This window comes from Acinonyx jubatus, chromosome X, assembly GCF_027475565.1.
Source record: "Acinonyx jubatus isolate Ajub_Pintada_27869175 chromosome X, VMU_Ajub_asm_v1.0, whole genome shotgun sequence".
Lineage (NCBI taxonomy): Eukaryota > Metazoa > Chordata > Mammalia > Carnivora > Felidae > Acinonyx > Acinonyx jubatus.
In genome coordinates this window covers 40,437,245-40,452,572 of record NC_069389.1, presented here as the reverse complement: position 1 = coordinate 40,452,572, position 15,328 = coordinate 40,437,245, and the positions used below count along the sequence as shown (strand labels likewise).

Genomic DNA, 15,328 nt, shown 5'->3' with positions numbered 1-15,328 from the left:
GGGTGGCTCAGTCGGTTAAGTGTCCAACTTCAGCTCAGGTCATGATCCAATGGTTTGCAAGTTCAAGGCCTGCATCGGGCTCTGTGCTGACAGCTGAGAGCCCGGAGCCTGTTTCAGATTCTGTGTCCCTCTCTCCCTCTGCTCCTACCCCACTCACATTCTGTCCCTCTCTCAAAAATAAACATTAAAAACATTAAAATAAATAAATAAATACACATTAAAAATTATAAAGGTATTCTTTCTATAAAGTCATATAGTACTTTTACATTTATTAGGTGGCTGTTGGAAGCATGGATTTTGCTAGAGTGTTTAATTCTTAACCTCCAGGAATATTTTAGCTTGTAAAAAATAGCATATAGGAAGAATAATATGAGGGTAGGTTAGCATTGCAGTATATTTTATAAAATTATGATAAAAATAAAAAGGAATATAATCATAATAAGTCATTACCAGGCCAGTATTTATTAATTTTTTGAAGCTTTAGGTATAACAAGTAAGGAATACAGAACAGATAGGGTCCCTCCCCACTCCGCTTCTAGCTATTTGCAAAGAATCAAGAGGTTAATTTACAGTTGAACAATTCTCTACATTTCTATAATACCTTTTCAGAAGGCCTTGTAGTGTTATCAAAACTACCTGTCACCCCTTACTAAAATGCTCTACCTTAAAAAAATTGTAAATAAAAAGTTAGCCCTGTTAATCACATCTTTTATTTTTTTGGTAAACATAGAAATTTCAGCTCTAGAATTTTCTGTGTCTTCATCCTGCGTAGGGATAGGGAGGAATTCCTTTGACTCCCAGGCCAGTTATCTGTTAAAAAAAGAAAAGAGAGAAACTTTGCTAAAAGATAACTCCCAAGTATTCTTTAAAAGCAGTTTTGTGATTCATAATACTATTATATGGAACCTGCTTAAGATTTTCTCTCTCTCTCTCTCTCTCTCTCTCTTTCTTTCTCCGTTTGCCCCTCTCACCAGCTTGTGCATGGTCTTTCTCTCTCTCTAAAATAAAATTTAAAAATACCTGATTTTATTTCTACCATCTTCTTATTTCTTTTCAGCTTGAGAGGTCTATGACTTTTACCAGTGTTTGTTTTGTTGCAAAAAAGAAGTTAAGAAACCCAAAGATATTTTTGTGACATCAAAACAATCACCTGATCTTTTTAAAAAATTTTTTAATGTATATTTATTTTTCAAAGAGAGAGAGAGAGAGAGAGAATGAGTGGAGAAGGGGCAGAAAAAAGAGGGAGACAGAATACAAAGCAGGCTCCAGGCTCTTAACTGTCACAGCACAGAACCCAAAGTGGGGCTTGAACTCGCGAACTGTGGGATCATGACCTGAGCTGAAGTCAGACGCTTAACTGACTGAGCCACGCAGGCTCCCCTCAATTGATCTTATAAACATGTTTCAAACACTGGTTTTCCAAGCCCATTCTACCAATTTATAGAATTTCAACAAGCACTACTGAAGCCCCAAAATATTTTGAAGTACACCACAAAGTAGGCTGAACACATCGTCCTGGGCTTATAGTCTAGAAAATCTAAATAAAACAATTTTTAGGCTATTTCTTAAATGTTGATTTATTTTTGAGAGAGAGAGAGTGCAACAGGGGAGGGGCAGAGAGAGAGAAAGAGAGAGAAACAGAGGATCCAAAGCCGGCTCCATGCTGATGCCAGAAAGCCCGACACGGGGCTCAAACTCATGAACCTCGAGATCATGACCTGAGCCGAGGTCAGATGCTCAACCGACTGAGCCAGGCGCCCCTGAATAAAATGTTTTTAAAAGTCTAGCATGATGTTTACAAGTATGAAAAGGCACTAATGGCTCAGTTACTTAGCCAAAGATCTCCCCAATCTCACCCTCAAGATAAAAGAAAGAGCCAGATCACCTTGAAGATCCCACCAGCCTGAGGCTGTTGCAGAAGCTTCTCCGCGTCCATTCCATCCCGGGCACATGTCACGTACATTTCAGAGTAGTCCTTCCCTCCGAAGCAGCATGATGTTGTTTTATCAACAGGCAACTTCACAGTTTGGAGTCTTTTCCCTAGAGGAGCAAATATTTTATTGAAAGTCTAGCTCCAGCAAATCTCCAACCTGCACAGCCTTTCTGGACTCCTTGCAGAGGATTAGGGATATTCCAAAAAGAGGAGTCAAAAAGTGGAGGTCAGATATCAGCCATGTATTTGACTTAACCTTCCCTGATGATTTGTGTTGGCCCAAAAGACTTACGTCCGCAGGAAAGGAAGACTGACTGTAAATTCGGGGCTATATGTTTGGCCTTTATTTCCAAAATCACCCTACCGAGACCTTTGAATATATCTCTGTATAACTGTCAGTAATGTAGTTTCTCCCGTTGCTAGTGTCTGTTTTTTTCTAGATAGGGCAGGGATTTTTTTTATTTTTTATTTTTACCTGTCTCAGGATCTAAACGAATCACTCTTCCTCCATTGTAACAGGCCACCCAGAGCTTCCCCTCAGCATCAATACACATTCCATCCGGAATTTGTTCCTCTTTCTCCAGCTTATACACACTTCTGCGGTTGGCTGTAGTTAAAAACAAATACACACATGCGTACACCGAAACAACAGGCCGCTCAATACTGAGCATCAGACAGTGATGCTCAAGCTGACTGTAAATCCTGATCACGTTTGCTTAGTCAGGGTCTGGCATGTGAGATGATTCAGAAGAGCTCATAACTTTATTTATTATTATTATTTTTTTAATGTTTATTTCTTTTTGAAGGAGAGAGAGACAGCATGACTGAGGGAGGAGCAGAGAGAGAGGGAGACACAGAATCCGAACCAGGCTCCAGGCTCTGAGCCATCAGCACAGAGCCCGATGCAGGGCTCAAACCCACGAGCCACGAGATCATGACCTGAGCTGAAGTCAGAGGCTCAACCGACCGAGCCACCCAGGTGCCCAAGAGTTCATAACTTTAAAACAAAAACGTCCAGGGGTGCCTGGGTGGCTCAGTTGGTTAAGCATCTGACTCCTGGTTTCAGATCAGGTCATGATCTCGTGGTTTCGTGAGTTCAAGCCCCGTGTCTGGGTCTGTGCTGGCTGCCCAGAGCTTGCTTGAGATTCTCCCTCTCCCTCTCTCCTTCCCCAACTCATGCTCTGTCTCTCTCAAAATAAATAAACTTTAAAAATTAAATAGATAATAAAAAACAAAAATGTCCAGAAATGTAAGTGGGCACTCCTCAACAAAGGATTTTTACCACATGATTTGGGGATGATCATACTCTCTTTGGTTTGGGTACAGACCTATCTGTCTAAGCTTTCAGAGGAGGAGAGAAAAAAAGTAGAAAATTTTTAATGTTTATTTATTTTTGAGAGAGAGATTGCAAGTACGGGAGGGGCAGAGAAAGAGAGGGGGACAGAGGATCCGAAGGGGGCTCCACGCCGACAGCAGAAAGCCCCATGCGGGGCTCAAACTCACGAGCCATGAGATCATGACCTGAGCCGAAGTTGGACGCTCAACTGTCTGAGCCACCCAGGTGCTCCAAAAAGTAGAATTCTTAATAAAATACCAATAGTTCTCTTTGAGGCTGGCCCGAACTGAAGCTCTGGCACATCTTAGATACATTTCAGTCTATGGTTAGACCTGATACATTTCAGTTTATGGTTATAAAAATAATGGTACCATGTGAACAGTTCACGTGCAAAAACTAGTAAGATGTACCAGTTCTGTTTCTGCCAAATGCTCCAAAATCATCTTATCAAAACTAAACACTGAAGAGCTTGTTCCTGGGGCGCCTGGGTGGCTCGGTCGGTTAAACATCCAACTTCGGCTCAGGTCATGATCTCACGGGGTTCTTGAGTTGAGGTCCACCTCGGGCTCTCTGCTGTCAGCACAGAGCCTGCTTCAGATTCTGTCTCTGTCTTTCCCTGCCCCTTCCCTACTCACGCTCAGACACTCTCTCTCTCTCTCTCAAAAATAAAGAAACATTCAAAAACATAAAAAAAGCTTGTTTCTGAAAGGAAAGGTATTCTGAAGCCAACTAACTGGCTGGCATTAAAGGGGAAATCACAGTACACAAAAAAACCATGAAACTCCAGAGGAACTTTAAACTACGAAATCCAGATCATTCTAATAACTGCACTGGGTTATAATGGAAGAAAAAAGTTAAAAAAAACAAAACAAAACATGTGTAAGTAGGGGCGCCTGGGTGGCTCAGTCGGTTAAGCATCCGACTTCGGCTCAGGTCATGATCTCGTGGTTTGTGAGTTCGAGCCCCACGTCGGGCTCTGTGCTGACAGCTCAGAGCCTGGAGCCTGCTTCTGATTCTGTGTCTCCCTCTCTCTCTCCCCCTCCCATGCTCGCACTGTTTCACTCTCTCTCTCCCTCTCTCAAAAAATAAGCATTAAAAAATTTTTTTTAATAAAAAAATTAAAAAATGCGTAAGTAAAATGGGTAAAAACAGTCATAAAACAGAGCACTTTATATTTCAGAGCAAAAACATCAGTACTGAAATAGTTTGCCTCTGGTTAAATTATACGAGAGTCTTGTGATTTTTTTCATGTCATTTTCATTATGGGTTTGGCTCTTGTGGTTTGGCACCTTTCACAAAACAGTTTCAAGCACTCCCTTCTAGATTTTTCTCAAGAACTCCTTCCCTCCCAGCTTCCAACTACGGCTCATGTAGAACCCATTGACGGAATTGAACAATCTGCAACTACTTTGTAAACTTCTCTATTTTGGAAGATTATTCATCTGTCTCTGAGTAGCTTCCTATGGTTAACTAAAGCGCAAGTGAGAGATTTCAACCCCAAACCTTAACTTTCTGTTCCTTTAGCTCATTGTCCTGTGTATTGCTTCCCTATAGGCACATCCTGGTAGAATAGGATCCATTTCAAGGTGAGCCTCTTTCTAGAGATGGTGGCAAGAAAGGGAATTAAGGATCTATTCATATTATTGCAACGGCGGCCACCATTAGTTGTGTTGAGGGCCATGGCTTCACTGGAAAAAATAGTCAAGTCTGTGTAATTGTGACTATATTGGCGTAGTAACCACCAGACAGACCCTTATTTGACAAGTGAGGACCTTTTTTTTTAAGCTTACTTATTTATTTAGAGAGAGCATGAGTAGGGGAGGGGCAGAAAGAGAAGGAGAGAGAATTCCAAGCAGGCTCTGCGCTGTCAGGACAGAGCCTGACTCAGGGCTCGAACTCACAAACCGTGAGATCGTGACCCGAGCCGAGATCAAGAGTCGGATGCTCAACCGACTGAGCCACCCAGGCGCCCCTCCCAAATAAGGACTTTTTCAGACGAGTTGAGGAAGAGGCAGCTTACTGGTTACATACAGAGGGGGAAAAAAAACTCACGAGCAGTATTAAAAAGAATAATGAAAAAGTACATACAGATCTTTCCTGTCTGCAGGTCGTAGTCAAAGGCATCCACGGAGTAGGACAGGCTGTCAATGTAATAGAAGATTTTGTGGTCCAGGGACCAATCCAAACCATTGGAGATGTCCACCTGGTCAAAGTACTTTTCCACGTGGTGGTCAGGAAAGAGCGAGTACAGGGAGCCCTGGTGCCCCTCCAGAACTGCTGGGGCCGTTTCCTCGGCCATGGTGCCTACAAAGCCCAAAAAGCACCGAGGTTAGCTCCACAGCATCTTGCCCCGTGCCGTGCACCACCTCTTATCCCAGGGTTCCCTGCCCATCATCAAATCAAGGACATGATCATACAATCCCAACCTGGGTCCCCTGTTTCCAAAAATGACAACTACTGGGGTGCCTGGGTGGCCCCGTCAGTTGAGCGTCCGACTTCGGCTCAGGTCAAGATCTCAATGGTTTGTGAGTTCGAGCCCCGTGTCGGGCTCTGTGCTGTCCGGGCAGAGCCTGCTTTGGATCCTCTGTCCTCCTCTCTCTGCCCCTCCCCCACTTGCACCCTCTCTCTCTCTCTCTCAAAAATAAACATTAAAAAATTTTAAATAAACGACACCTACCTTGCTTATAATGCAAATTAAACTTATACCAACAGGTTACGGATAGTTCTTCCAGACAAGAAGGAGTACATGTTCGCCAACCCCATTTTCTTGGCCTGAGCACAACTATAACGTCTGTAACTATGTAGCTATTTGGGAACTCTGAAAAGTACATATCAGGCAGCTCCGGGGAAGAACACCAGAATGTGCAATGCCACCTAACTGGTGGGGAGTGCTCTGTTTTATTTTCCAGTATGTCCCAGCTTGAACTCAACACGGCCTGGAACTTGGACGTGAGCGCTGTGGTGAAGACCGGGATCCAAGAGGAACCATCTGAATCTGGCCCAGGGAGCAGAAAAGGAAACTCCGGAGGCTCAGAGACTGGGTATTTTCCACGCCTTTCTCCGTTCCGTCAGTTCCGCGGCAAGGGTAGCAACGGCAGACGGTGGCCAGCAACAGAAACTGCAGGAACCACGACTCAGGGAAGGGGACATTCCTCTCCGTTTGGTGAAGGTGTAGCTCCAAAAAGGCAGAGCCAAACACTGCTGTGTTTACGTTCTCTCTCCCTCCCTCCTGCTGCTTGGTCCCCAGAGACAGCACCGTCCTAGAGACAGGGTGGTTTCTGGCTGGAGGAGTGACAAGGAGAGAGCCAGGAAAATGGAAGGCACCCAGAAATAGTGAAGAGGGATGTTGCTCAGAAATTGGCATCCCATAAAGCTGTTTATGATCTCCGGGCTCATCTTCAACTTGTATGTGCACGAATCTGGTTCTAATTAGCATACCAAAGACTGGGAATGAAGCTGTGGTTAGAACTCCTGAGTCTCAGACCGGCGCTGAGTGGCCCACATGGGGACCAGATCCTAGGAGCACCTCACAGACAGCAGGTCACAGCTTTTCTGGTAAATGCTCTGAACCTAAACATATAGGTTGCTTACTAAGACGAATGTGTCAAGATTTGCCGTAGGATTTTTTTTTTAGTTTTTTTTTAACGTTTATTTATTTTTGAGAGACAGAGAGAGAGAGAGAGAAAGAGAGAGAGAGAGACATAGAGTGTGAGCAGGGGAGGGGCAGAGAGAGAGAGGGAGCCACAGAATTCGAAGCAGGCTCCAGGCTCTGAGCTGTCAGCGCAGAGTCTGATGCAGGGCTTGAAACCATGAACTTTGAGATCATTCCCTGAGCTGAAGTCGGATGCCCAACCGACTGAGCCGCCCCAGGCGCCCCAAAAATCACATGTTCCGATGGGGCTTGCATGTACATATATAAAGACAACACAGGGGCACAGGGGCGCCTGGGTGGCTCAGTCAGTTAAGTGTCCGACTCTTGATTTTGGCTCATGTCCTGATCGCATGGTTCATGAGATCAAGCCCTGACTGGGGCTCTGCACTGACAGCAAGGAGCCTGCTTGGAATTGTCTCTTTCCCCGTCTCTCTGCCCTTCTTGTGTGCGTGCTCTCTCTCTCTCTCAAAATAAGTAAACATTAAAAAAAAGACAACTATAGCATAAATAAGTGAAGATCAATTGAAGTGGTAAAATATTGGTTCTAGACTGCAAAAAGTTAACTGTATATTTTGCAATCTCTTCAGAAGCCCTTAAAAACTATACAGAGAGATAGAGTAAAAGATCACCACAAATAAATTAAAATTGAATTCTAAAACAATGTTCACACAACCCAAAAGCAGGCAGGAAAGGGGAAACAGAGGAACAAAAAATACAGAGGGAAGGAAGAGAAAACAACTAACAAAACGGTAGATCTAACTCAAAACATATTAGTAATTACAGTAAATGTAAATAACCTAAACACATCAATTAAAATATTTTCAAGATGCTTTAAAAAAAATCCAACTATGTGCTAGGTATAAGAAACTCACTTCAGATATAATGATACAGATAGTGACTAAGTGAAAGGATAGGAAAATCTACACCATGCAAATATTGATCAAAATATTAGGCGACCCTGACGACATCTTTATTTTGTCTCACAAAGTGCCACAGAACTGGGGCGCCTGGGTGGCTCAGTTGGTTAAGCATCTGACTCTTGATTTTGGCTCAGGGCATGATCCCAGGGGCATGGGATTGAGCCTGCATCAGGCTCTGAGCTGAGTGTGGAGCCTGCTTAAGATTCTCTCTCTCTCTCTCTCTCTCTCTCTCTCTCTCTCTCTCTGCCCCTCCCCTGCTCATGCTCTCTCTCTTTCTTTAAAAAAAAGAATAAAACATTAATAATAAGAATAACAAGAATAATAAATTTAAAAAACAAGGGGAGGTGGATGGGACTATATTCTTCAAACATGGCAGTGTCATAAAAAACAAGAAAGGCTATGTACTGTTCCCAACTAAAGAAGATTAAAGAGACATGTCAAGTAAATGCAATACATAATCATAGACTAGATCCTGTGCCAGAGGGGAAAAAATGCTATAAAGGACATTATTTGGTTAATGGCCAAACTGGAATATAGATAGTACATCAGATGAAATTGTACCAATGTAATTTTTTAATGTTTTGTTTAATGTTTATTTATTTTTGAGACACAGAGAGAGCACGAGCAGGGGAGGGGAAGAGAGAGATGGAGACACAGAAACCGAAGCAGGCTCCAGGCTCTGAGCTGTCAGCACAGAGCCCAATGCAGAGCTCGAACCCATGAACCGTGAGATCACGACCTGAGCTGAATTCGGACGCTTAACCGACTGAGCCACTCAGGGGCCCCAAAACTTTTTATTTATTTATTTGTCTAAAAAAATTTTTTAATGTTTTTAAATTTATTTTTGAGAGAGAGAGAGAGACAGAGTATGAGCAGGGGCAGGGGCAGGGGTGGGGGGGCAGAGAGAGAGGGAGACAGAATCCACGAAGCAGGCTCCAGGCTCTGAGCTGTCAGCACAGAGCCTGATGCGGGGCTCGAACCCGCGAACCATGAGATCATGACCTGAGCCGAAGTCGGATGAAGTCGGTTAACTGACTGAGCCACCCAGGCACCCCACAAAACCCCTATTTTAAAACTCATTTAAACTACAAAAGTACCATGCACGCTTTAGTCTCTGCTGGAGACAGAAATTGAAAGGGATATTTATGAAGCCTTTCTCACGGGATTTTGTTTTCAGTCAAAGGCTACTCAAGTAATGATAAAAGACCCCAAGACCCATTACCAGTACAACTCTAAGTCTTGCTTATCGCCAAGGCTCAGTCAACAGGTGCTAGAGATAAACCATACCAGCAAAGTATCTCCCAGCGGGATCCACCTTCCCATCATTGAATCGATTGTTTTTCTTATCTTTATCTACTGTGGCCAGGACAGCCACCGACTGATCTTCCCAGTTCAAAGCACAGAACTTTGTTCCAATGGTGGCGACGTAGCCTCCTGACAGGCGAAGGGCCACAGAGCTGACGGGGGCATCTGCAGAAGCAAAAGCAGCATTCAGGACTCCACACGTGGGCCAGCGGCCCAGCGGCCCACCGCAGGCATCGTGCCACCAGACATCCCCGAGGGGATTCCAGCTCTTTTGACAATGGGAGTGCCCTCTCCCTTCAGTTGAAGGGTGCAGACTCCCTAACCGAGTATATTCATTCAGCAGTGTTCTGGGCAGCAGGGCCAGAAAGGGGAATGAAACCCAACTCTTCTGGAAGCTTCCAGTCTAGTGGGAGAAGCAGGGAAGTCACACCGCGACACACTGGGGCGGGTGTCACATCAAGTTCGAAGGAGGGGGTCCCTAACTGGGGTGGGGGGACAAGGGGACACCAGAGTAGCTGTCACAGAGCAAGTGATGCTCGATTCACCTGGTCTCCAGGATACCCAGAGCTACAAACTGCGTTTGGTTCTGGTAACTAGGCTTTGCGACATCTCACTCTCCCTCCGAAACAGGGCTTGTCTCTCTTTTTTCTTTTTTTTTTATATTATTTTTGAGAGAGAGAGAGAGACACAGAATCCGAAGCAGGCTCCAGGCTCTGCTCTGTCAACACAGAGCCTGATGTGGGGCTTGAACTTACGAACCGCGAAATCATCACCTAAGCCAAAGTCTGACGCTTAACCGACTGAGCCACCCAGGCGCCCCTCTCTTCTTTCTTTTAAGTAGGCTTCACAACCAGTGCCGAGCTTGAACTGACGACTCTGATCAAGACCTGAGCTGAGATCAAGTGTCGGACGCTTAACCGACTGAGCCACCCAGGGGCCCCTACATTTTGTACTTTTTAAATGTTAGGTTTCCTGGGTTTAATATTTTTCCGCGTATAAGGAGACTTCTTCCTCTGAAGTGGAGAGATTGATTACCATGGTGAGCAATCACAGGAAACCAACTGACCGGAATTTATTTTGAAAACATTTTCTGAGCACCTCTTCAACAAGCACAAGGCGCCAGGTGCTCCGGGAGCAGGTCTTAGCTAAAAGCCCTGTTCAGAAGTTGATTCCAGCCATCCATCGAGGGGCCCGGAGAATGTGCGGGACACTATTGGGAAGGTCACATTCTCATCATGGATCCTGACCTGTGGCCTGAGACTTCCTGACTGCTGACATCATAAGCCTTTTCTATGGTTTGTGGGGGGTAGTTTGCAGATTGGAGGTGGGGATATATCCCTAATGTGTGCAGGCTGGCAAAGAGAGACTGGGGAAGGCAACAGGTCCCTCTCCCCACTCTGACCGCTGGTCACAGTCACTTTACCTCCAGCCGAACTGATATGCCTGGGTGAGTTAAAAAGCTGTTCCCTCTTGGGGCTCCCGGGTGGCTCAGTAGGTTGAGCGTCTGACTCTTGGTTTCGGCTCAGGTCATGCTCCCTTCTCTCTCTGCCTCTCTCCTGCTCTCTCTCTCTCAAAATAAATTTAAAAAATTAAAAAAAAGAAGCTGTTCCCACTCATTAAAAAAAAAAAAGTTTGAGGTCACCAGTTCTGGGATGAGCCTTCCGAGGTCACAGGAATTCCTGGTATCTCTTCTCATTAACACAAAATAAGCAACTTCCTTATCTCTAACCAAGCCCACACCCTTCAAGCCAGAGAATGAGAAACCCCGCCACTGGGAATCACGTGGCCATAAACAATCTCATCCAAATGCCCTTGAATTTCGTCCTGAATCTTATTTTGTTACCATGACCAGATAGGCCTGGTTGATGCTTTGTAAGTCTGAAAGCCCTTCTTTTTATGTTCAAAGGGATATGCCTGTTATTTCTTTTCGCGGATTGAGGGCTTGGCCTGCCCCAGGATAAGACAGCCTTTGCTGTGCCACAAACGGGGTCTGCAACTTTTAAAGCTGTTACCCGAGGATGTTTGGAAAGACCCTACTGTGCGCCCCCTGAGCAAAACAAGATGGGGAAATGTTGCTGTCCCCCCCACAGAGGAAGAGGAAAGTATTGACCATCCAGAAGTTTCTCCTGGGTCAAAGTGGGAGGACACAGGGGATACAGAGAGCAGGACAATCCAAAAGTGTTAAAGCATATCTAGTAACCCTTTACCAGGAAGGTCCCTGGGGAATGACACATCAGGTGACAGCCACTCCCCAGGGAAAAGACAGCCATCCGGGCAGGTCCCAGGGAGAGCCCCGCCTTCATCCTTACCCACGGTCACTTGCTGCACTCCCTTGCTGAGCGAATCCCACCGGCAAACCTTTTTTGCCGGAATATCGACGAAGAGCAGAGAGTTGGACGCCTCCTCCCACACGGGAGATTCGCCGCACCGGCAGTTCTCTGGCAAAACACACTCAATCTTAACGGAAGACATGATCATGCGAGAGATCTCTGGAAGGTTAACAGAGATAAGATAAAATGTAACCGCGTCGGGCAACTTCAGCAAAACACCTGGCCTGAGGCGCTGGTAAGTACAGACTGGGTTTTTACCAGAACAGGAAAGCCACTTTTCCCTTCATCAGAACAAAATAACGCCATGTGGCAGGAAGACACGCATAGGAAAATGAAGACAGAGCTGACAGTCCAGCATGAGACATCTTCAACTGACTTACTTCCCAGTGCCTATTTTCAAGCTATCTTTTGAAAAGAGAGGGGGAAAAAAAATCACAACACCCCAACATCCATACCTCGGTGCCAATGACCCTCGGAGAGCTGGCCGCTCGGACGGGGTAAGGCTGCCCTTTATGCCTGCGCCCTAGCCCCCAAGGTGGGGCGGGGGCGGGCAGCTCCCTCATTGGTGGCCCCTCCCCCGCCTGCAGCACACCAGCTCCCGCCGCCCTCCCCCTGCGCGGATGGTGCGGATTCCCTTCTCGGACCGCTCAAAGGCCAGAACCTTCCTGCTCTGCCTTTTTCTGAACTGCACTTTTCGAAATACGTTCCTCCGTGAACTGAATGAGAACGGACACCCCTTTTCAACTGCACGCGATGGAAGGGGTGCAGAAAAGGGCACGGTCTGGGCACCCCCGTGGGACAGCCTCTCAGCTGTTTCTGGCCGCCTAGCAAGGCACGGTGCCAGTTTGGCAAGGAGTCTGAACTCCGCAGGCAGGAACATTTCATGCTGGGACTTTAGGCCAGAGCGTGACCAGCGAACGGGGAGAAGACAAAGAAAAACGATCAGAAAAGAAACAAATAAACCAACAACATTACCTAAGTAACCCCGTGGGCGAGGAAAAACAGGCAACTTTCTCCCTGGCATCTTTCTGCTTTGAAGTGAGGGGTCCCACCCACGGATGGGGCAAATGAGTGACACGGGGAAAGGGAAAAGAATCTTTGTTTTAATTAAATTTCCTTCGATACATTGTGGTTTTTTTTTTTTTTTTTTTTTTTTTTTATAAGAGACACGGCTCAAATAGGCTTTAAATGCTGACTGCCAGCGTCGTAGCATTCGGAATCCGCGCCGGCTGTTAAAATTTGGCACGGGCTCCAAAGGCCTTCCTGCTATCAGTCTGAGATAAGGCCCAAGATCAGACGCGGGACTTTTGCAACAGCGACTTCTAACCCCGCGCTCCCGGCGTGCAAGCCACGCGCGCCGGCAAACGTCCTTTTCCCGCCCGGGGTTTTCGGGCACCCGCGGCCCGGCAGGGGGGAGCGGGCACGCGGCGGCGGGTGCCCCCGCTGCACCTGAGGTACCTGTGCGGGTGAGGGGCTTCCGCGCGACCCGGTGGCGCCGCTGCAGCCTCGGGCGACCGCGAGGCCCTGGGGAAGCTGCAGGTCGAGGCCGCCCGGTGCACGGGCCGGCCGAGCGGGGGCGTGCAGGGCGCGGGGTCCCCGGGGCGCGCAGGGGGCAGTCGGTCTCCGGCCGGCAGGCCCCGGTCGGAAGAGCGGGCCGAGGGGCTTTTGCTAGGCGGTCGCCAAACCTCTCCTCCCCCGGAGAGTGGGGGGGCGGGGAGGCCGGCCCGACCCCGGCACTCACCAGGCTGGCGACCTGCAGGCGGCTCAAAGGTCAGGCAGCCCAGCCGGGAGGGCCGGGCGGGGGACGCGGCGGCTCGGCAGGTGGGGGGTGGGGACTCGCAACCCCCAACGCTGGGCCCCTCCTCCGGGGCTCCTGGAAGAATCCTACGAAGCCACCCCGGACAGGGGGGAGGGGGCGGGGCACAGGCTTGGAGCCCGCGGGACCTAAGCCTCGGAGTTTGGACGGAGAGCTCGAGTTTATCTCTTACATAAACAAGAAAAAATGGTTAAAACGCCTAGCAGAGATTGCGGTCGAGGGTCCGGTTAAACACAAACAGGTGAAAAAAAGGAAAGAACAAAGCGGTTAAACAAATCCACCCTTTTCCTAGCGGAGAAGAAAGCCTGGTGGCTGGAGGCCAACTCTTGCGAAGCGTTTTTGGTGGGGGAAGCGGAGAGGCTTTGTTTGATTGGATTTAAAGATCCTATCGATCCTAAGTACGGTTCAGCTCCACACTCTTCGCAGTTTCTCTAAAGAACCTCCAAGTTTAAAACAGTGCAAAAAAAAAAAAAAAAAAAACCACAAAATTCAGGGAGGGAGGTAAACAGAACGGTGGTTGCCGCTGGGGGGATGGGAGCCGGATATTAACTGTGAAGGGGTGAAAGGAATTTTCTGGGGTGATGGACGTGTATCCGGATGAACGTTTGCGTTGCACAGAAATACGAACTGTCAAAAGTCATCGGGGTGGTTACGCTTGAGATTTGTGTGTTTTATTGTATGTGTTGGATGCGAGGTCGGTGCTGCCTCATTATTTGTTTTTAAATGTTTATTTTTATTTTTGAGAGAGAGAGAACGAGCTGAGCGGGGGAGCGGCAGAGAGACAGAGGAGGGTAGAGGATCCGAGGCGGGCTCTGCGCTAACAGCAGTGCGCCAGATGCGGGGCTCGAACTCATGAGCCAGGAGATCATGCGCTGAGCCGAGGTGAGTCACCCAGGCGGCCAGTGCTACCTCATTATTGATCTCTCTCAATCCGGTGTCACATTCCTTGCCATCTGCACCGCCCTAAAACCCCTTAGCACACTCAAGTCACAATCACTGTTGGAGTTCCAGTTGAAGGGCCAGAAACCAAGATGGAAAGGCACATGGCTCTAGACGGGCAGGAGATGGTTGGGGGAATCGCCGCTCAAAGTTTAAGGTTAGAAACTTAGAGTAACTGGCACTTCCGGCCTCAATTATTTCCTTCATCCCGGGGAGGTTACTTAAGTCAACCGCTCTCCCGTGCCCCCATTTAAAGATGGGAAAACACAAGTCTACAAAGTGAGGAGACTCCCAGTCACACATTAAGCTGGGAGAGTTCTGGCAAATAGGCCAAACCATCAGTAGAAAAATAACAACCTGGGGCGCCTGGGTGGCTCAGTCGGTTAAGCGTCTGGCTTCCATTCAGGTCATGATCTCATGGCTTGTGGGTTCGAGCCCCACATTGGGCTCTGTGCTGACAGCTCAGAACCCGGAGCCTGCTTCCCATTCTGTGTCTCCCTCTCTCTCTGCCCCTCCCCTGCTTGCACTCTGTGTGTGTGTGTGTGTGTGTGTGTGTGTGTGTGTGTGTGTCTCAAAAATAAAAACATTAAAAAAAAAAAAAAAACACTCGAAGGACACTTCCTTGGGTGGGGCCAAGAACGGGACCGCAGTCTCCAGATGCTTCTCTGGGGTTCTATTGTGTCCTCTCCCTATCACATGGCTTCTTCTACCTCCCTAATGCTGACGACACCCCAAACTGTATCTCAGCCCCGACCTCTCCCCCCAAACCGCAGGCTGGTAGTTCAGAGGCTCTCTACTCGACTGCCCCCACGGAGCTGTCCCAAACCAATCACATTATTCTCCACAAACCTGGGAATGGGACCATGGTGTATAAACAATAGACTGTGTAAGAAGCCCTTCTCTTCTTGTTCCCTCCCTCAAGTCCGGTTAGTCACCAGATCATAGAAATTGTCCTTTTAATGCCCTTCTGGCTCTGCTGGCACTTCCGTAGTTCATTCAAGCTTCCCCATTTCTTGCCCACATTGCTGTCACTTCCCTGGAGGGCTAGCCTCACCCCTTTGGATCTGCAGCCAAAATGACCCACTAGATCCCGAGTC

General features: G+C 47.4%; 1 protein-coding gene across 3 annotated transcripts; it reads right to left on the bottom strand.

Annotated features, from left to right (window-relative positions):
* Positions 1-443: 443 nt before the first annotated feature.
* Positions 444-13,350, bottom strand: RGN (regucalcin). Of its 3 annotated transcripts, none has more exons than XM_027054007.2 (7): positions 13,218-13,350; positions 11,456-11,635; positions 9,129-9,311; positions 5,358-5,573; positions 2,409-2,540; positions 1,886-2,040; positions 444-810 (listed from the first exon to the last, which is right to left on the bottom strand). In XM_027054007.2, exons 2-7 carry the CDS (start codon positions 11,622-11,624, stop codon positions 760-762), a joined length of 906 nt encoding a protein of 301 aa, XP_026909808.1. In that variant the 5' UTR covers positions 11,625-11,635; positions 13,218-13,350; the 3' UTR covers positions 444-759. The 3 variants fall into 3 exon arrangements, with proteins under 3 accessions (XP_026909808.1, XP_026909809.1, XP_014925129.1); XM_027054008.2 differs by lacking the exon at positions 13,218-13,350 and adding an exon at positions 12,935-13,158; XM_015069643.3 differs by lacking the exon at positions 13,218-13,350 and adding an exon at positions 11,932-12,087.
* Between the last annotated feature and the right edge of the window lie 1,978 nt (positions 13,351-15,328).